A 21,467-nucleotide genomic window follows, 5' to 3' on the forward strand; every position below is an offset into this window, starting at 1 on the left:
TCAATACACTCAGTATGAAGAGAGTTTCCAATATTGCTGTACATCACTCCCAGTTAGTTCATTCACACTCAGTATAGAGATAGGTCCCCTTACTGCTGTACGTCACTCCCAGCTGGTCCATACACTCAGTATGGAGAGAGTTTCCTATATTGCTGTATATCACTCCCAGCTAGTTCATTCACACTCAGTATGGAGATAGTTCCCCTTACTGCTGTACATCACTCCCAGCTGGTCCATACACTCAGTATGGAGATAGTTCCCCTTACTGCTGTACATCCCTCCCAGCTAGTTCATTCACACTCAGTATGGAGATAGTTCCCCTTACTGCTGTACATCACTCCCAGCTAATCCACATACACTCAGGGCCTCATTTAGAGTTAAGAGCAAAGGGAAAAAACAGAGCAAATGTGCAATGTCATTCTAAAATAAAAATGTCATTTATAACACTTTTAATTTCATTGTATGCTCACATCTAATAAGATTTTGTTTTAGAATTTAGATTTTGGCACACTTTAATAAGATAACATTGCTATGAGTTTTTATTATAAATATCTAAGTTATTGCAAGAATATACTGAATATATTTCAAATTATATTTGAAGAATAATTGTAGCCCTGTAAACTGTTTGATTGTTTTCCCTTTTCATGGTGATAAAACAGATTGTTTAGCACATGCAATGACATCTAGTCAACAGTGGTCCATTGCTGGAAACAGACCACTAAATAAAGTATAAAACTATGTATGCAGTAACTAGCAGTCTTCAATCTGGCAACAGCTAGGTACATCCTGGATCATCAAAAAGACCATATCAGAATGCATAACTCATTGTACCTTGCCATGGATGAGCTATGCCATTTCCCCACCATAGTTGACTCCTGACAGCAAAAAAAACAAGAAATTGTGGCCCACCAATGGGTAAGGTACACAACCACTGGACTTTGGAGTGTTGAAGTAACATTGCTTGGTCTGGTGAATTCTGGTTCCTATGGTTTAACACTGCTGGGAAGATCAGGCTCAATGTTTGAGTTCATGGTGGTGCTGTAATAGAGTGGTGAGTGTTTTTATTGCACACATAGGGACATAGGGTTCATTGAGATGAATTGAGGAACGTTTAAATGGCAACAATTTTTTGATCATTATTGTAAACCAAGGGCAGCTTTTCTTGGCAACAATGTACCAATCTGTAGATTGGAATTTTTAGGAAGATAATGCTCCATAATGCAGGAAATCTTGGAATGTTTTCAGGAACATGACAATTATTATTATTGTTATCATCTCTTATTTATAAGCTGCCACAAAAGGTCTGCAGCGCCGTACAAGACATATACAGAAAGAAGTGACCCATTACACATTACATGATACATGAAGAGCAAAATACACAGACATACTGAATAAACAAATATACAGAAAAAACATTAATGCAGATCAAATTATTTACAGGGGAGAGAGTGAGAGTGATGGTAGCGACCAGCATGAAGTAGGCCTGAGCTTCAGAAAACAAGGCTAGAGAAGCAGGTCAAGAGGTTCAGATGGTGATGGAATAGTAGATGGAAAATACAAGGAAATAGGGCCCTGTTTGTGAACACTTACATCCTAAAAGAAAGGGGGAGACACATATAGTGTGGTATCGAGAAGAGGAGTGGGGGTGAAAGCCAAGTCAAGGGAGACTGGAGGAAGGCTGGTAGGAGGGAATAAATAAATGAGTCTTAAGGGCACATTTGAAGCCTTTGAGAGTAGAGGCTAATCTGATAGAGCATGGGAGATTGCCTTAACTGCTCCCCAGCTGTGGAACAAAGTCCTGGAGGCATGAATGGGAAGAGGTAATCAGTGATGTAGTGATGCAGAGGGGGCGGCAAGGGGTGTAGGTAGAGAGGAGGTTGGAGCTGGGGGGGGGATGATTAACTGAGGGTTTTGAAAGTGAGGGTCAGGAGTTTAAATTTAAGTCCGTAGGCCAAGGGGGCCAGTGTAGAGACTGGCAGAGAGGGGCAGCAGAGATAGAGTGGCGGGAGAGAAAAATAAGGTGAGCAGCATTAAGAATAGGCTTAAGAGGAGCAAGGTGAGAGTCAGGTAGACCAGAGAGAAGGAGGTTGTAGTAATCAAGGCGAGACATTACAAGTAAGTGAATAAGAGTTTTGGTTGCTTCAATGGTGAGAAAGGGCCATGTCTTGGATATATTTCTATGGTAGAAGTAGCACGATTTTGAGAGTGAGAGAATGGGAGGTTTGAAGGAAAAGAAGGAGTCGAGGATGACCCCAAGGCAAGGGACTTGAGGGACAAAAAGAACAGTAGTATTATTAACAGAAAGCGAGAGGGGGAGAAAGTGAGGGAGCCCTTGCAGGAGGGAAGACAATTAGTTCAGTCTTGGATATATTGAGTTTAAGAAAGCGCTGGGACACCCAAGATGAGATGGCTGAGAGACCGCATGAGACATGAGACATAAGGGAAGGGAGAGGTCAGTGGATGAAAGATAGATTTGGATATCATCGGCATAGTGCTTGTACTGTTAACCAAAGGAGAGCATGAGGTCACCAAGGGAGGGGGTGTAGAGGAAGAAGAGCAGGGGGCCAAGAACAGAACCTTGGGGAATCCCGACAGGTAAAGGAAGAGATGTATAGAGACTGAAAAGGAGCGATTGGTGAGGTAAGAGGAAAACCAGGAGATGACAGTGTTTCTGAGGTCTATAGATTTGAGAGTTTGCAGAAGGGGGGGAATGGTCCACAGTATCAAAGGCAGCATAGAAGTTGAGAAGGATAAGAAGAGAAAAGTGTCCTTTAGATTTAGCAAAGAGAAGGTCATTAGTGACCAGTTCCAATGGAGAGGTCAGTTTTGGTGGAGTGGGTCAAGGAGTGAGTTATAAGAGAGAAAGGAGGTGAGATGGTTGTAGACAATCCATCTGAGAAGTTTGGAGGCAAAAGGAAGTTGGGAGATAGGGCGATAATTAGAGAGAGAGAGACAGGGTAAAGGGATAGTTTTTTGGAGTATAAGGGAGATGATAGCATGTCTAAAGCAGGACGGGAAGGTTCCAGAGAAGAGGGATAGATTGAGGAGGTGGGAGAAGGCATTAAGAGACGGGCAGCGAAGAATGTGGAAGGTGATGGGGTCATGTGGACAGGTGAAGGGAGGTGAAGAGTAGAGAATGGTGCGGACTTCAGCTGCAGACACCGGAGTGAAGGAAGAAAAGGTGTGTGGGCTAGGAAGTGGTGGTGACGGTGAGGGGGAGTGGATGGAGAAAGTATACACAGAGGATGGTGGGAGTAGGGACAAAGGGTAGGCAAGGGGACAATGAAATTTGCATTATGCAGTACCCGCATCCCTGAATCACCATGTCTAAATCCAATCAAACATCTTTGGGGTGAGATGGAACAAGCCATTTTGTGTACAGCTACATTGATAGCTAACTTGCAACAACTATTAAACACATTAGAGCACTATCATCAGTTTTAAGACAATTTGGACAAATTTTATCCAATACCTGTAGCTCATAAAATGTTCTAACAGAGCAGGCACCCAATCATTTAACATCTTGTCCCACAGTGGTGTCATTCTAGGGTGAAAGGACACATGATATTCCACCCAAGAACCCAAAAGCTCTGTTTGACATCTGAGAAAGACCCTGAGCCACAAAGAAGGGCTTCACAAGTAAGAGGGAATGAGTGGGAATGGGTTTTCTTAGGAACTGTGTATATTCAGGATATTATGGGTCAAAACAAATCACAGATTTCAAAGTATAAAAAATTTACATGCACCTACAAGAGCGAAAATAAAAGGGGTCAAATAATTATTATGAATTTCTGGATAATTAAACTTCTTTGTTCAATGTATTTAAGTTTCCTCAAGTAAAAGCAATAGTGTCACAAAATATAATAATAGGTACTTAAAATAAAAGTTTCAACTAGATTGTCCTGTATTATTAATCAGCTTGTGAGTAAAAAACAGTTTGTGGAAGTCTTGACCAATATGACAGCTTGCTCAGCATTTATAATTGCATATACACTACCCATTGTTGTCAAGGGATAAAGGAAACAAATGGTGTAGCTTGTAATCTCTCTGTAAATGGCAGAGAACATTAGTAAGTGTGCAAACATGCATCACATGAGAATGAATCTCATTGAAAGCTACTTAAGAGTAATGTGACCTCACAGTTTTGGCTCAGTAAGGTTTTGCTTTGGAATAATGCAAATAGTAATTAGCTTAACCGTCCCTGCCTTTTTGTTTATATGTTCACCAAAAGAAAGGCTTGTGTACTGAGCAATCAGTACTGATATTAATAAGTCTCACCCTGGTGACTAACTCTGCCTTCTGGGTATTTAGGAGATAAAAGAAAAGGTTCACACTATTTGTAATCAGCTTCCAGCAGAGAACACTTGTTTGGGAGAGAGCTGAACTCAGCCACAGAAGCAGCAAAGATGTGTTACGGAAAGTGTGCAAAATGTATTGGCTACCATCTTCTCATATTGGCAATCCTCTGCATTGTGGCAAACATCTTACTATATTTTCCCAATGGAGAAACAAAATACGCTCAGGAAAACAACCTGTCTAGATACGTATGGTTTTTCCACGGTATTGGGGGAGCTGGACTTGTTGTGAGTATTGAGGAAACCTTTCTTCAGTATAAAAACCCTGCAAAACTAATAATTGTAACATTTTAGGGCAAGCTGTGTGCTTTTATTTTAACTTGTTTGGTCTATTCTTGTATTATTCTTTATTTAGTCTAAGCAGAGGAATCGATCTGTTCACACCCATTACAAGCACACACTAGAAATATTAAGTAACTTTAAAGCACCAGTCACTGTACACTTGCAGTCCTATAACATGCATGGATTTAATGAATAATCGACTGTAGGCTTGCATACATATTTCTTCTAATGTAGTGCACACAACATAGATTTATTCAGGCCCATTTTATATATAAATTGGCAAGTTTCAATTATGCGTTTCTCTACCAAGTGACAAAAAATAGTAATATGATTCAGTAGATAATGTAAGTGGTTATTTCTAATGACATTAGTGGGATACCTATAATTTGATAGTCCAAGGAGACTTTGAAGAACGAAATGTGTTATCCACAAAAATTGCTTATTAACATTGGCTATTATTCAATGTAAATGCTCATGAACCTATGGCATTCAGTTAGAAATTAGCTTTTATTGCTCCAAACAAAGGTCTGATTGGCTGTGTGATTCCATTACAGTTGTCATGGATTTTTGCACATTTGCCCTTAGTTTGTTAATGACACCCATTGAGTATAACAGATTATATGGGAAATATACAATACAATAGCAAAATATAAAAATAAACAACATTTGGAAATGCATTTAGGATATTGTAAATATGAATATGATGACAAATGCAAAATTCTTGATAATTGTCATCTCCAAACTTAAACTTTGACAATTATGGGACAGTGTATGCACCAGTTTTGAAGAATATGCAGTTTATTGGAGGTACCTGGTGGTAGTTATTAAAAATCTAAAATATTTTTATAATGCTATTTTTGTTATTGTGTAGCTAATCTATAAAAACTTTACCTGTTGTCATACTATTGCCCTATACTGTAGATAAAATAGCTTTGTTAATGCTGATGTCACAGTTCCAGTTCTATAGTGAATACCCCACGTACCCAAATAGACAGCGGCTAGTGCTGCCATATCTTATAAATGGGGTCAGCAAGGACATTTGGTTCTGGTGTCAAAAATATTACTTTATCAGTTTTTGGAACTTACATTAAATGTTAAGCTATGAACAATGCAACTCCAGTTTAGACTATACGGTATCTATTACAGTCCTGTTTAAAGCAGACTGCTTTTCAAAATTGCTACTTGGAGATTAACATAGAACTAATGTCTGTATTTGTGTAGGTAGTATGGTTTCTTCCTTGAATCCAAAAACCTATATTGCTTTATATAAAATATCTAATAAATTATAATACCAAACAGACCTACCGATACCATTTGCAGATACATATATAAAAGTTTTAAGAGCCTTGGCTTTGATTGACACGCCTAGATTTGTGGAAAGGGCACACAGACTTGGACCATGGAAGGCAGACTTACAGGGGGCGGCATTTTACTTTGCACATTGTTTTTATTATTTTATATATTTTTTGGTTTGTATATGAATAATTGACCATTTGCATTGAAGTGTTCGCTCAGTCAGGGAACAATTATTTTCATGTTTTTATTATGTACGATGAAACACAGTGAGGGCTGGAAGCTGGGAGATGGACAGTAGTAGGAGAGTATGGGGCTGCTTAAAAAAAAGTGACATGGGGGACAAGAAATCCGGTCCTGTTTGAGGAGGGTCATTTCCCCTGCACATACCTGATTTATTAGCTCTTAATATTTGCAGTTTTAAAGAGATGCATTTTTAAGTCTGCTCACTAGTTTTATAGGGTAACCTGTTGCTGTGCATCACCATTTTTTATTTTCCCGAATTTATCTTATTAGTTTAAAATATCATGTTTTATTAAGTGTTACATCAATCAATACTTACACAAAATATTAAAATAAGAGTAATATTGTATTGACCCATTTAAGAGTAATACAACACGTATATACACTTCAGACAAATATCAAGGACTAGACTATACATGTTACTATTCTTCAGGCTTTATGCCATGCTCATATTAACATAAAAGTGCTGTACAAAATACTGTACACTAACAATTTAGGGGTTATAATGACTATATTGTCTCTGCGATTTGGTTATAAAACAAATATTTTAAAAAAAACATTATCAAGCAAGAATGTTGCTATTTTCCATTTGTAAAGACACTTTTGTTATTTCAGTTATATGAACTCTGCAGAAACGATCCTTCCAGTATATGGAATAAGTGCCCCATTCATCACACAGTGGAGCCAGCCATTGTGTGTTTTCAACCTATATCTTTGAGAATGAATCACATCAATAATAATGAATTGTTAGGCTGCGTTCTCATAAAATATTGACGCAGTCCACACAATGCCTCCAGTGATCTGAATCAACGATCAAGTGTAAAATGTAAAGTTTAGAGTAATATTCACTTTATATGCTCTAAGGTAGATTTGTTTTCCTAGATGTTGCTGCCAGCATTTGTGTTCATTGGGCTGGAGGAAGAAGACTGTTGTGGATGTTGTGGCAATGCGACTTGTGGGAAAAGCTGTGCTGTAAGTAGTCTTATTGTTATAATGTGTGTTATTTCTTCCCAGTAAACACTGGATATCAGAGACTTTCATTGTTTATTCCAGATGCTGGGATCCGTTGTGGCTGCCTTAATCGGAGTGGCTGGTGCTGGTTACTGCCTCATCATCTCTGCATTGGCTTTGGTGGAAGGACCATGGTGTCTTAATAATGGAAATTGGGATTATCCATTTGCAAATTCTAACATATAGTATGTATCCATTTCTGAGCAAACATGTAACTGGTCTCTAAGGGCCTGATTCATTAAGGATCTTAAATGAAGAGGATTCTCATTTCAGTCTCCTGGACAAAACCATGTTACATTGCAAGGGGTGCAAATGAGTGTTCTGTTTTGCACATAAGTTAAATACTGACTGTTTTTTCATGTAGGACACAAAAATCAACTTTAAATTTCAGTGTACAAATAAGCTATCAAGTATTTGTGTGCTACATGAAAAAACAGTCAGTATTTAACTTATGTGCAAAACAGAAAACTAATTTGCACCCCTTGCAATGTAACATAGTTTTGTCCAGGAGACTGAAATAAGAATCCTCTTCATTTAAGATCCTTAATGAATCAGGCCCTAAGTTCTCACAAACGTTGTTCTTCATGGGGGTTTTTGCTATAAACAAGCTGCCGGAAATGGTAACACAAAGTACCAACTGTGGAGCTAAAAGTAATTTATAATATCGTAAAAGGGTTATTGTGCTCGGTGCCATTTCTATACAAATATTCCTCTCCCCATCAGATTAGTCAAACAATGGGTGTCTCTGTGTTGGCATACAACCTGCCAAAGGTGATAATTTGGATTGAACAGAGTGTCTTCAAAACTTGTGTATTATGGGCCCAAAACATATATCAAGCAATTCTTATAATTTGTATAATTTGAACAGAAACATTACTGTGTTCGAGTTCAAGTGCAAATCCAAAGATGAAATCTGTGGTTCACATGGATTTTTTTTTTTTAAAGTAGCCATTTAAACAAGATCATTTTAAACAGACTAGAACATCGGCAAACATGTTCACCTTGCTTGAATATATTTCAGATTGTTTAGTCTATTAGAACCTGTTCGATGAATGGGTTCAAGAACCACTTTGAAATATCCTGACCATCTCTATTTATAATTTTGGGTGCAGCAAAACATTGCAGAAACAAAGAAAGAGATACAGAAGGCACTACTGTTTTGTGCCTGTGATATATGTATGGTTTCTTTCCTCAGTAGTAATTAACAGTTTGGGTGGAGCTGTATTGTGGCCTTTGGCGTTCTCACAATATGTTACACAGAAAACCTGCTGAACCTGATTAAATGGCCATCTATATCTTTAATAATGCCACATTGTTATACTGCCTAAAGAGCAGGTTTAGATTAAGTGTTATCCATTATATAGGATTATCTGCAAATAACTGCTGAAAGGGAGTAAAACACTATAATGTTTAATGTTTTAAGTGCATGATGGTTGTTGTTGTTAATAATAATTTTAATATTTTTATTATTATATTTGAATATTACAATATATTTTCTAAGAAAATGAAATTCCTAATTAAAATATTTTTTTTACAGCTATCTGCGTGATCATTCTACTTGGTCACAGTGCGTTGAACCAAATAATGTTGTTGTCTGGAATGTCACCCTATTCTCCATCCTGTTGGGTTTGTCTGCAATCCAGATCATTTTATGTTTAATCCAGATCATCAATGGTTTAATTGGAGGAATATGTGGTGCTTGTTGCTGTCAAGAGAAATCCCAGGTAATTAAATTAATATTTAATTTTACACAATATACATATTCAAAGTAAAAAAAAAATAACTTTTACATATCATTATGCTTTCATTGGAGCAAGTAAATGCCATTGTTGGACACAATGATCAGACAGTGGTAAAGCATTGCTTCTTCATTGGCTACTTACACTCACACTTACACTCAGTGGCCACTTTATTAGATACACCTCCACACCTGCTTGTCGATGCAAATATCTGTTATCCAATCACGTGGCAGCAAGGCAGACTTGTTGGTTGATGGTGTGGTATTGTTTGAGTATCTCAGAAACTGTTGTTCTCTTGAGATTTTCACACAGAACAATCTCTAGAGTTTACAGAGAACGGTGTGCAAACCAAAAAATATCCAGAGAGCGGTCGCTCTGGGGGTGGAAACGCGTCATTAATGAGAGAGGACAATGGCCAGACTGCTTCAAGCTGGCAGGAGGGTGACAGTGACTCAAATAACCATGTATTGCCACAGTTATATGCAGAAGAGCATCTCTGAATGCATGGACTAGAGTAGCAAAAGACCACAACAGGCTAAGAAAAAGAAACTGAGGCTACAGTGGGCAGAGGCTCAACAAACTGGTGGCGTAATTGTGTGGGGAGTATTTATTTTGGCAGACATTAGGCTCCTTAGTACCATTGTTTAAATGCCACAGCCTGTTTGAATATTTGTGACCATTTGCATTCCTTCATGGCCCAGTCATATCAGACATGTGTAGTGCTCTATCTTTCTAGAGTGCCACAGAATTGTATCAAGATAATTCCTAGCGGTTAGGTCATATTGTAAAGGTGTAATATTCTATGTTCTGCTTGCATACAGTTGGGCTACCTAGGACGTCTATGTTACCTGAAGTGTGCTTAGGTCATCAACACATAGGGCCTGGTTCATCGATTTTGAGCGCATTCTGCGCAGAACCAGAAGACATGGCTGAGAAACAGAGAGATACAGTCATGTATGCAAGAAAAGTCCTTGCGAAAGCGAGCGTAAGGGGCACTTATTACAGTATACAACTTAGGGGAGTGAACTGGGGATGGGAAAGAGGCGTATTGCTATATTCACATCATAATAAGGGCGTGCCAAACTGGAGTGAACGGCGGTGATTGTTACTTGATTTTCTGCCATATATCTTGCACCCAATCTGGGGCTAGTCTTAGTCCCGATCAGTAATGATGACAGACTCGTACATCCTGTAACATTATTTTGCAATTACAAGCAACTGTAAAATTTATTTGTATGTTCAGTAAATATTAACAATGGTCTAATAAATGTATTTCATGGAACAAAAAAAACAAACACTTTTGTTTTAAAAAAAATGTTTTATCATTAATGCTTTTATTATTACCAGGTGACATTAATTCTTACATTTTTTTATTTCCCTGTGCGTTGACTTGAGAATTTATAATCAACATAGGTATTGGACATATCCTGCAGTGTTGTGTAGTAGAGCATAGCAGACCTACACCCGAATTAAACAGCGCACATATCTTGAGATCCGTTACTTGATGAATTCAGTAGTCCACAACACATGGATACATGTGTAGAACATGAAGCGCGAGTTGCACTCAGAATGCGTATTCTAATGAATCAGTCTCATAAAGTACCTCCTTTTAGGTCCCAAATGGAGTTTAACAGTTACTGAAGCTTTTTTATGTCTGTTAAGGGCAAGGGGTATGTAATCCTCAACAATTAGAACCACTATTCGAGATGTTTGCCTTTAGCAACCCCCTTTCCAAGGATGTAGATACTTTCCACAGTACTCAGTTGCCCCCAGGACTTTAGCTCAGGTAGTGGTAGTAGTTGTTGATTTACAATTGCCCAGTGGAGTTGACATAACACAGTAGGAGGTAGTAAGCAACCTTGATGGTTTCCTAAAGAGAAATGAGAATCAGGCTGGCACTTGCCTGGTGAAGTAACACAGTAACATGTAGTGAGCAACCAAGTGGCATAGTGTTGCAAACTGACAATCTGACAGGCAGGAGTTAATGCAAGTAACAGACAGACCATGGTCAGGATTAGAGAAGACAGCAGTTCCTATAAACAAGCCAGGGTAGAGATATATATGCAGATCAATTTAAAAAGCCAGAGTCAGGAGTGGAGAAGACAGCAAAATCCTTTAAAAAAATCAGGGTCATACACTGATAGCAGAACAGGTCAGGATACAAGGCATACTACGTCAAGCAGGAACTATCACCAGCTTTGGTAAAAAGTCAGAAAGATGTTTATATTGGCAGTAGCACCAATCAGAAAAAGCAGGATTATTAGCTGTATCAGTGTACTAGGTGACTGCGCACATGAGGCTGCCAGACTGAGAGCTGAATGACTCTTGTAACTATTTATGTAGCAAGAAGCTGAGTCAGTGAACTGCAGGAATGATCCTACACATAGTAGTATAAGAAATTGTACAGATGACAGATCAAACAATCAGGAGAGATCCTTATTTCTTAACAATGTCATTCTGGGAGATGCAGTGTATTACATTTATATACAGTATAGATAATGTTAATATGATCACATAGTGTGTTGGGTGTATGTGTTGTCCTATGTCTGCAGTATTATTATTACTTTTACTGTGAACCATGTTATGTTAGGTATAGTTTTATTAATTTATGGTCATGGCCACTGGTCAGGTCTTGTTGGGCAGGTGTAGTGTTCTATATCTATATAGTTATACAGAATTACATTTACTTCTTCTTCAAGGATCATGTTGAATATGTGTAGTGATTTTGTAAAAGCATTGTGTCCTGATCATGTGCAGGAGTTGTGTCATTTTGGGCAAGGTGTAGTTTTCTATAGTTGTATAGATTGTAATAGAATCATTATCATCCAATCCAGTGGTCGGGTCACATTTGTTATGTTCATTGTACTATATATCTATATAGAATACTACAGAATTCTATTTTGATTGTGTCCATATGTTAGGTCATATTGTAAAGTTGCACTTTTTGAGTTGGTGTAGTGTCCTTTGTCTGAATGCAGTGTAATAGAATTCTATTATGATCGGGTAGGTGCAAACTCTATGTCATCGCAGTGTGTTCAATTGTTTGCAAGTATGGTAAATATTTTCAATAGATTAATTTGAACTAAACCACAAAATTTACAATTATTGTACTTTGCTGGATATCAGATCATCTTTGTTAACTCAGAAAAGCATTCAGTCACTCTCAAAACAACAACTGTTATATGTTTATGAAAGTCTCAGGCTCAGAACAGTAATAAATGTTTTGTTAGCTGCAATATATACCATAGCAAACTTAAATCCACTTCTTTATATCTCTTACGGCAGGCTGTTAACCACTTACAAATTGCAATTATAGATTTTCCTTGTGTTTGGTTATATTACGTAATGCATTTATAATTTACTCGTTATAACCACATCTTTTGTTTTCTTTTTGCAGTCATACGTTTGCTGATAAAGTTTCCCTGAATTTATGGACATGAAGAACCTCATCTTATTTTGGCTATTTAACTTGTAAATGTAATTGTACAGAATTCTGTATTTAATAACTTTGTTTCTTGGACACGTAAAATTCAAAGTTTTATATTAAAGCTGCACTTATGTAGCAGATTTTACTTGTGCGCCCCACCCCCTAGCTGAAAAACTGGGGGTTGCTACATGAAGATGTTTCCCCAGGGTACTAGAGGTTCTGTAATAAGCAAATCAATGCTGTTCGCACTGTAAACTGGCGGCAGGTGGGGAGTGTTAGTGGGAGGACCAATCACATACCCTGGGCCGGTGCAAGGTTTCTCGGCGCCCTAGGCAAACTTTCAAACTACCATGTCCTCTACTCCCTGCCCTGCAGCACCATGTCACCCCCCCTACTTGACCACGTCCTTCCCCCCCGCAGCACAATGTCCTCTCCCCCCCGCAGCACCATGTCCCCCCTTCCTGCCCCGCTGCGCAACAGACGCACAACACACACACCTCTGTACTTACCATGCTCTGCTCCTCTCTGGGCGCCTCACTGACTGTCGGTACACGATGATGACGTCACTCCTGACAGTCAGTGAGGGAAGAGAGGGGCGGGAAATAGCGCGTCCCAGCGATAGGGGGGGCGGCGGTGATCAATCACCCCACCATGGATCAGATGAAATCGTGCACATCTAGAAAGCTGTGCGGTGGCCGCTGAGTTTAACTTCAATGGCCGCCGCACAGCAGATGTGCACGATTTCAGTGGCGCTGCCCAGAGCCCTAGGCAGCTGCCTAATGGTAGCGCCGGGCCTGCACATACCGCAATCCATTGTTTGCTGCTTGTGAGTGGTACAGTAGAAGCAGATGCTGAGGTTTTCAAGAGGCAGCTTTAATAAATATAACACCACCATAACACTGTATAATGATACAGTACTCAAAACATTTGTAATATTAACAAATACACTGATGTATGTAAGATAAAGTAGTAAAACTGTTTAGGATTTTTATACATTCTATTATTAAACATATACAAAATATCTGATTATTATATTCTTTTATGTATTTGTCATAAACAGTTGTTTCTAAATGGTTTATGGCTTAATAAATAAGCCCCCAAATCTGTAGGAATTATATGGGTAGACCAACAAGACACACAGATGAAGACACTAGGGGCTAGATTTACTAAGCTGCGGGTTTGAAAAAGTGGGGATGTTGCCTATAGCAACCAATCAGATTCTAGCTTTCATTTATTTAGTACATTCTACAAAATGACAGCTAGAATCTGATTGGTTGCTATAGGCAACATCCCCACTTTTTCAAACCCGCAGCTTAGTAAATCTAGCCCCAGGCATCCTACTGCATCAATGTATGGATTCACTTAACTTTATAACTCAAGAATGGAATGCAGAGAAGTTTACAGAAGGTGGTATAATAGGGAAAGAAAAACATGTTTTGGTAAAAGACAGCACTGCATCGTGCCCTAGGACAACAGAAAGGTAGCTGAGCCAGTCAGGGCAAGGGACTGATATCCACTATACACTGAGCAGCCACAACATTAAAACAAGTGAAGTGAATAACATTGATTATTCGTTACAATAGCAACTCTCAAGGGGTGGGATATATTAGGCAGCAAGTGAACAGTCAGATCTTGAAGTTGTTGGAAGCAGGAAAATTGGGCAAGTGTAGAGATCTGAGTGACTTTGACCTAGTCATCTAGCTATGACAATTTGGCCATTGTCAAAGCAGGTCCAAAACGCCAGGTCTTGTGGGGTGTTCCTGATAAGTAGCAATTAGTACCTATCAAAAGTGGTGCAAGAAAGGACAACTGATGACAGGGTTATGGGCACCCAAGGCTCCTTGATGCACATGTAGAGTGAAGGTTAGCCTGTCTGATCCAATCCTGCAGAAAAGCTACTGTAGCACAAATTGCTGAAAAAGTTAAGACCTGTCAGACTGCCCATGCTAAATGTTGTGCACCTAAAATGGGCACGTGTGCACCAAAACCGGATCATGGAGCAATGGAAGAAGGTTGCCTGGTCTGTTGAATCACATTTTCTTTTACATCATGTGGACGGCCGGGTGTGTGTGCGTCGTTCACCTGGGGAAACGATGCCACCAGGAATCACTATGGGAAGAAGGCAAGCTGGCGAAGACAGTGTGATGCTCTGGGCAATATTCTCCTGGTAAACCTTGGGTCCTGGCATTCATGGCAACGGTATTCCTGGTAGCAGTGGCCTATTTCAGCAGGATAATTCGCCCTGCCAACTGCAAAAAATGTTCAGGAATGGATTGATGAACATGTCAAAATTTCAAGGTGTTGTTTTGGAATCCAAATTCCCCAGATTTCAGTTTGATCGAGTATCTTTGGAACGTGCTGGAAAACAAGTCAGAGCCTTGGAGGCCCCACATCGCAACTTACAGGACTTAAAGGATCTGCTAACATCTTGGTGGCAGATACCACAGGACACCTTCAGAGAACTTGTTGGGTCCATGCCTCGACGGATCAGAGCTGTTCTGGCAGCACGAGGGGAACCTACACAATATTAAGCAGTTGGATTTAATGCTGTGGCTGTAAGTAGCTGGACATTTAATAGGTGGCTAGTCCTTGGGTAGTGGTCATCCACCAGAAAGGGCCCTATAGGCTAGGGCCAGCTCTGATAAACCATGACAGATTTGGGCCTGTGATCACCCTTTCTCGCAATGCATGAAAACTTTTGTTGTTGTTGTGACATAAGTCAAGCAACTGGCATCTGTCCTGACTCATAGGTCCATGTGCATTGCACACACTGCACCCATGGTGGACACACCACTGAGAGACACCAATTACCACCGTCAATACAAGTGTGTATATTGTACTAAGGGCTCATTCACACCTGTGTGCTGTTAATGCATTTGTCAGCCACTAACTAATACCTGAAAACTGTATTAATAAAAAGAATGAATACTTGCTTATGGGTCGTTCTCACCGTTGCTAAAAGGTTGCATCATGTTTAAAATTTTAGAATGCAACACAATTTCTTAAGTATTAATACGCTTATCTGTAAATGAATAGTCTCTCTTGCCCATAGAAATATCTAACAAAAAAAATGTTTTATTAAGGAAAAGAACGTGAATATATAGGCAATTTGTAAATGGAATAAGTACATCTAAATATTGTACTCCAAAAGTACACAGTGTGAAGTGACACTACTACTGTAAGGTACATTTGATGTATGTTTTAAAAATGCATTATATGTTGTGATAATTAAGATAAGTAGTTCTGGTGAAAGATATGTAAAAACAGCTGTGAAACATATCAGGCAATGCTGCAATATTGTTTTGACAGCTATGTAACAAACAAATGCAGTCTGCACACAAGTATACAAGGGTCTATATTACTGTCACAAAAAGTCTGACAAAGCATTCGCAGATCGTATTGCAAGGCCTTTGCTTACCATTGGGTGAACCTAGGAGGTTACCTAGTGCACCGATGGTCTGGGGGCACCTTAGACACTGAATGAGTGACATAATTTCACAGACCCCCCACATGGAATGCCGGCCCCTGTCATTTAGGAGAAGCACTAACACATACCTGCCACTCTCCTGGAATGTCCTGAAGACTCTCGAACTCTGGGTAGGTCTCCTGGACTCTGGGGAGAGCAGGTCTCATCTGTATCCTGTCCACTTCCTAGTGCAGGACTTGAGCAGTACGTGGTGAGATTTGCAGCAAATCATATCATTTTAGCCTGTTCCCTGCAGCAGAATGTCACGATCGATTCACTCCAGACTTGTCCTTCACCTCCTCTCTGAGTGTTAACATCTGCGTACATGTGAAACTACTGTCTGTTGCTTATCATTACCAGTGATGTCAATTTCACACTGGGAATGTGGCACTTGGCTATAATGTCATGAGACAAGCACCACATTCCTAATCTGAGGATACCAGGCTGCAGCCCCCACCTCTAGCTGGCCAAGATGAGAAAGAGAAACAGGGTTGGGGCACTGCTACTGATTTGGGAGGGGGGGGGTGCTACTGATTCGGGGGGGGGGGGGGCACTCCTATGAGAAAGTTTATGAAATTGAACAGATCCGAAGATATATTTCCTTATACACAGAAGTGTTTCTGTCAATAATTACACACGTAGATGGAAAATAAAACATGTATTTGGCTGCACATATAGGGTTATCTCTTTTTTTATTCTGCCAAATAGAATATATGTTCCTTAAATTTGTATGGTTCAGTGAGTTTGCTTTCATAGAACAAAAAGTACATTGATGTGCAAGCCAGCATTCTCATGGTTCATAATATAATTATGGTATGTTTGGTATGTTTCCTCCATTAACAGAAATGTGGAGAACCTGCGTTTGGTACCGGTTCAGTGGTCAATTTTTCTGCCAGAATTTCAGCATTCTGAAACTTTTTGTATTGAATGCTCTGATTGGTCATCTGTACAACCATCATGCTCCTGACACAAGAAAGTTCTAAGCTGTTGACAAAGCTAAAACAAAAAATGAATTGACCAAGTGCTTCATTCCTCCTGAATGGCACTGGTGTTGGACTCTCAGGGCCTAAGTCATTAAGGAAAGTAAGGCAAAAAAATGGAGTAACTGTTCACCGGGACAAACCATATTATGATGCAATGGGTTCCAATTAGTTTATTATTTTGCACATAATTTAAATACTGGATGTTTTTTCATCTAGCACACAAATACATGATAGCTTTATTTTTACACTGAAAGTTAAAGATGATCTAGGACATGCCCTACCCAAACTATAAATTTGTCCCCACATTTTAAATTTACCTCCCCCTCCAGTGCAACATGGTTATGCCCAGATGCAAAGTTACTTCTTTTTTACGCTTTGCTCTCCTTAATGACTCAGGCCTTAGATCTCTGTGGTTTTGTTAGACGTATGGATGGAGGTGTAGCGGTAAACCTTTAGTTCTGGATGGAGTTCTTTAAAGGGGATGGTACACCTCTCAATCTGTAAAAATATGTTTTTGATCAGCAGCAAACCTTTACAAGGGTAAAGAGAAAATTAAAGTCATAGAGAGTGCCATGTGACTGATTGTGAGTAGCTGAGTGGACCAAAGTTCTGCTTCTGATCCTTGTCAAAACTACAACCCCGTTAAGGGTCATAGCGTCTTAGTGGATGTAACGTTCTCCAGAGTATTTCATCCTAACATCATTAGAATTAAAACATTTTGTATATATGCCATAAAGAATAGTTTATAGACAGTAACTTCACATAGATTACTATCAATCTCAAAGCTAAATTAAAGTGCATTGTTCATATAGCTGTTAAGCACTGAGCAGGAGGAGACAGGAGATGTATATAGGAACTGTACATATTTACTTATCACTGCAACAGTTTAAGAATGTGCTAGAGTGAAGAGGTGTCTAAATGAAGATGCTATATTTTGCTATATGGAGATGGTCTGGCGCCCAAATTATTGAAGCATCTGACTGCACTGCACCACAAAGGTACATAACCTGTGTACCAACATGTTCAAAGAGACTTTCTAATAACCTGCATGTGTGGGGATCCCCTGGTAATTTACACCCATGCGCATGAGCTAGCCAGTGCTGGAGAGGGAGGGGAGCACCTCACACTGCAAACCGGGACAGGGGGTTATAGATGTTATCATAACGGATAAAACGTGGATATAATCGTGTTGTGTCAGGTGATTTCAGCATGCAGAGGAGGAACTAGGTAGATTTGAGTGGTTGCCACTCCTGTTTTTTCTCCTCGGGGGGTCTGATTTGATGAATTTTAGGGTTAAACACCATCCATAGGTGACGTTAACTTGAAGAGATCCCGACGATTGATAGTTTTATACTTTTCTCTGTCCCCATAGAGCTCTATGGGAATTGAAATAATTTGAGAAAACAGGGTTAGTGCCTGTGAACTCAGTGCTGCCACCTAAATAATAAATAGACTGAACATATTAAACCCCTTGTGGAGAGAGACCTTGGAGGATTGTATTAGGGTCTTTGGACTTATTGAATTGTAGTAATTGCAATCTGTATCCTATATGTCAGTGATGGGCAACAGGCAGCCCAGGGGCCACATGTGTCCCACCAATATTTTCTCTGTGGCCCCTGACTCATTACTGCTTTATGGCTCATCAGCCTCAGCTTTAATTCAATAAGTGAGTGGGGAGGCTGAGGGGTGTTTCAGAGGCATTTTAGATAAATGGGGCTCTAAAGGGCATATGATTGTGCTTTGGGTGTGAGGATATTGTGGTCCATGGGGCATTTTAGGGTTGAGTGGTTTAAGTGACATGTGGTGTCTCTTTCTTTGATTAAAAACATTGTTTTAATATTTTTCCTGAGATTAATAGTAATGCGTTGAAACTTTGGAAGGTTAGAGGGCCGAATACACGGCCCATGAAGTGTATCAGGTTGCCCATCTTGCTGTATAGCCTGGTGATGTTCATAAATCATGTTTTCCTGTACCCTGTGTAAATACCTTTTACCTGCAACTGTCTGCAACCAATAAAGTTATAAATGTTAAAATCATAAGATTCTAAAGCTTAAAACTCTCTACATTGTTGCCATCTTTTTATGAATGGAATCTTCATGCTTTGGCCACAGCGACCAGGACTAGTGATCCAATTTACAAGAGTTGCTGAACTAACTATGTAAATGACCCTGCACCATGTAAATAAAGTGTTGGCAGCAATTCCCTTGTTATCCTATTGAGGTAATTCTGTAGACTTTTACCTCTTGAATCAGAGGGGTCGAGGAAAATATAAGACCCTTTCCAAGTGAGTTAGTATGACACTTACGTTTACACATATTTTTATAGATTGCTCAATAACTTAATCAATTGTTGTAAAAATCAAATAAATTCAGTAGATATCGATTTGGGAAAAACGGGCACAGAAATATTTTCAGGGTGAAATCCATAGTGTTTACATCTATGGAGGTTGCTTTACACTAATGTGTTAACAACACATTAGTGTAAAAAAATCATGACACAGACAGAATTCAAATCAAAGGGGAAACTGCAAAATAAAGAGAAAAAACACAGGGCTTCATCAAAACTGTGGAGCGGAACCACAGCATGCACTGTCCAGTAGCCCCTATTGCTTGAAGGAGCAGAGGAGCAGAGGGAACACTCCAGAAGCTGTGCCTAGTGAAAGAAGCCTGTCAGTGCAAATCTGGAGAGTGGAGCTGGTAAAAGGGAGATGGGAAGCCAAATAGGGGAGAGGACCATTTTGGGAATCTTTGTCAGTGCTGGAGAGAGACCAGCAGGAACAACACCAGAATTTCCACCCTACATTGGACCCAGTCAGGGAAGAGGGCTGGAGAGAGAGAGATAAAGGGGTATATTTACTGAACTGTGGGTTTGAAAAAGTGGAGATGTTGCCTACAGCAACCAATCAGATTCTAGCTGTCATTTTGTAGAATGTACTAAATACATTAATTGACTTGAATTCTGTCTTTGTCATGTACCCCAAAGAGTCTGCAGACAGGTATTGAGACAGTTTTGAATGTGGGGCATGTTTACAGGTGAACATTCATAACTGTTAGAGTGGTAGGACTGTAGGGATATACAGGGTGATTCAAAAGTCGCAGTACACCCTTTTATTTAAAAAACTCTACAGGAATTGGGCTGATTGGCCGATTTCAAGATGGCGCCCATGTTTGGTACATTCCGTAAAAGATAGACCACGTCACCCATACCTTACTGGAGTATTCAGGTTTCCCAATTTCCTGTAGAGTTTTTGAAATAAAAGGGTGTACTGCGACTTTTGAATCACCCTGTATAATCTGATTATTGATAGTAAAGTGATTTGCTGGTTTAGGAGTCATTGTTTGATTGACATTGCTGTTGTGACAAATTACCATATTTGATTTTATTCATTTAAACTAGGGATGTGCACCGGCGACTTTTGAGGTCTCGTGTTTTGTGTTTTGGATCCGGATTTTCGTTATTTTTGAGGTTCGGATTTGTCTCGCAAAACACTTGACGAAAGGTCTCGGTTCGGATTTAAGGTATTGGATTCGGATTTTTTTTGAAAAAAACATAAAAAGTTTAAAAATCAAGTTTTTGGGCTTATTTTCACTCCTAGGCTATTATTAACCTCAATAACATTCAATAACAAGCATTTCCACTAATTTACAGTGTATTCTGAACACCTCACAATATAGTTATTAGTCCAAAACGTTGCAACAAGGTATCTTTCTGGACTGCGTAGAGGAGTGGGTCACCACAATATATATTAAAAACCCTGAACTTTTATGATTCGCACCAATAAATGTACCTGGACTGCGTAGAGGAGTGGGTCACCACAATATATATTAAAAACCCTGAACTTTTATGATTCGCACCAATAAATGTACCTGGACTGCGTAGAGGAGTGGGTCACCACAATATCTTAAAAACCCCGAACTTTTATGAATCGCACCAATAAATGTACCTGGACTGCGTAGAGGAGTGGGTCACCACAATATATTAAAAACCCTGAACTTTTATGATTCGCACCAATAATTGTACCTGGACTGCGTAGAGGAGTGGGTCACCACAATATAAATTAAAAACCCTGAACTTTTATGAATCGCACCAATAATTGTACCTGGACTGCGTAGAGGAGTGGGTCACCACAATATATTAAAAACCCTGAACTTTTATGATTCGCACCAATAATTGTACCTGGACTGCGTAGAGGAGTGGGTCACCACAATATAAATTAAAAACCCTGAACTTTTATGAATCGCACCAATAATTGTACCTGGACTGCGTAGAGGAGTGGGTCACCACAATATATTAAAAACCCTGAACTTTTATGATTCGCACCAATAATTGTACCTGGACTGCGTAGAGAAGTGGGTCACCACAATATCTTAAAAACCCTGAACTTTTATGATTCGCACCAATAATTGTACCTGGACTGCGTAGAGGAGTGGGTCACCACAATATCTTAAAAACCCTGAACTTTTATGATTCGCACCAATAATTGTACCTGGACTGCGTAGAGGAGTGGGTCACCACAATATATTAAAAACCCTGAACTTTTATGATTCGCACCAATAATTGTACCTGGACTGCGTAGAGGAGTGGGTCACCACAATATATTAAAAACCCTGAACTTTTATGATTCGCACCAATAATTGTACCTGGACTGCGTAGAGGAGTGGGTCACCA

At 39.5% G+C, this 21,467-nt stretch overlaps 1 protein-coding gene across 1 annotated transcript; it reads left to right on the forward strand.

Moving 5' to 3' along the window:
- Positions 1-4,306: 4,306 nt before the first annotated feature.
- Positions 4,307-13,371, forward strand: TM4SF1 (transmembrane 4 L six family member 1). Its single transcript, XM_075201895.1, has 5 exons — positions 4,307-4,583; positions 7,056-7,145; positions 7,227-7,369; positions 8,722-8,908; positions 12,321-13,371. The coding sequence occupies exons 1-5, from the start codon at positions 4,407-4,409 to the stop codon at positions 12,333-12,335; spliced, it is 612 nt and encodes a 203-aa protein (XP_075057996.1). The 5' UTR covers positions 4,307-4,406; the 3' UTR covers positions 12,336-13,371.
- Positions 13,372-21,467: the final 8,096 nt, after the last annotated feature.

This window comes from Mixophyes fleayi, chromosome 3 (assembly GCF_038048845.1).
Source record: "Mixophyes fleayi isolate aMixFle1 chromosome 3, aMixFle1.hap1, whole genome shotgun sequence".
Classification (NCBI taxonomy): Eukaryota; Metazoa; Chordata; class Amphibia; order Anura; family Limnodynastidae; genus Mixophyes; species Mixophyes fleayi.

Coding starts and splice junctions, on each gene's coding strand:
- TM4SF1 (XM_075201895.1), top strand. CDS start 4,407: ATGTGTTACGGAAAGTGTGCAAAATGTATTGGCTACCATCTTCTCATA. Junction 4,584..7,055: donor TTGGGGGAGCTGGACTTGTT/GTGAGTATTGAG, acceptor TTGTTTTCCTAG/ATGTTGCTGCCAGCATTTGT. Junction 7,146..7,226: donor CTTGTGGGAAAAGCTGTGCT/GTAAGTAGTCTT, acceptor TGTTTATTCCAG/ATGCTGGGATCCGTTGTGGC.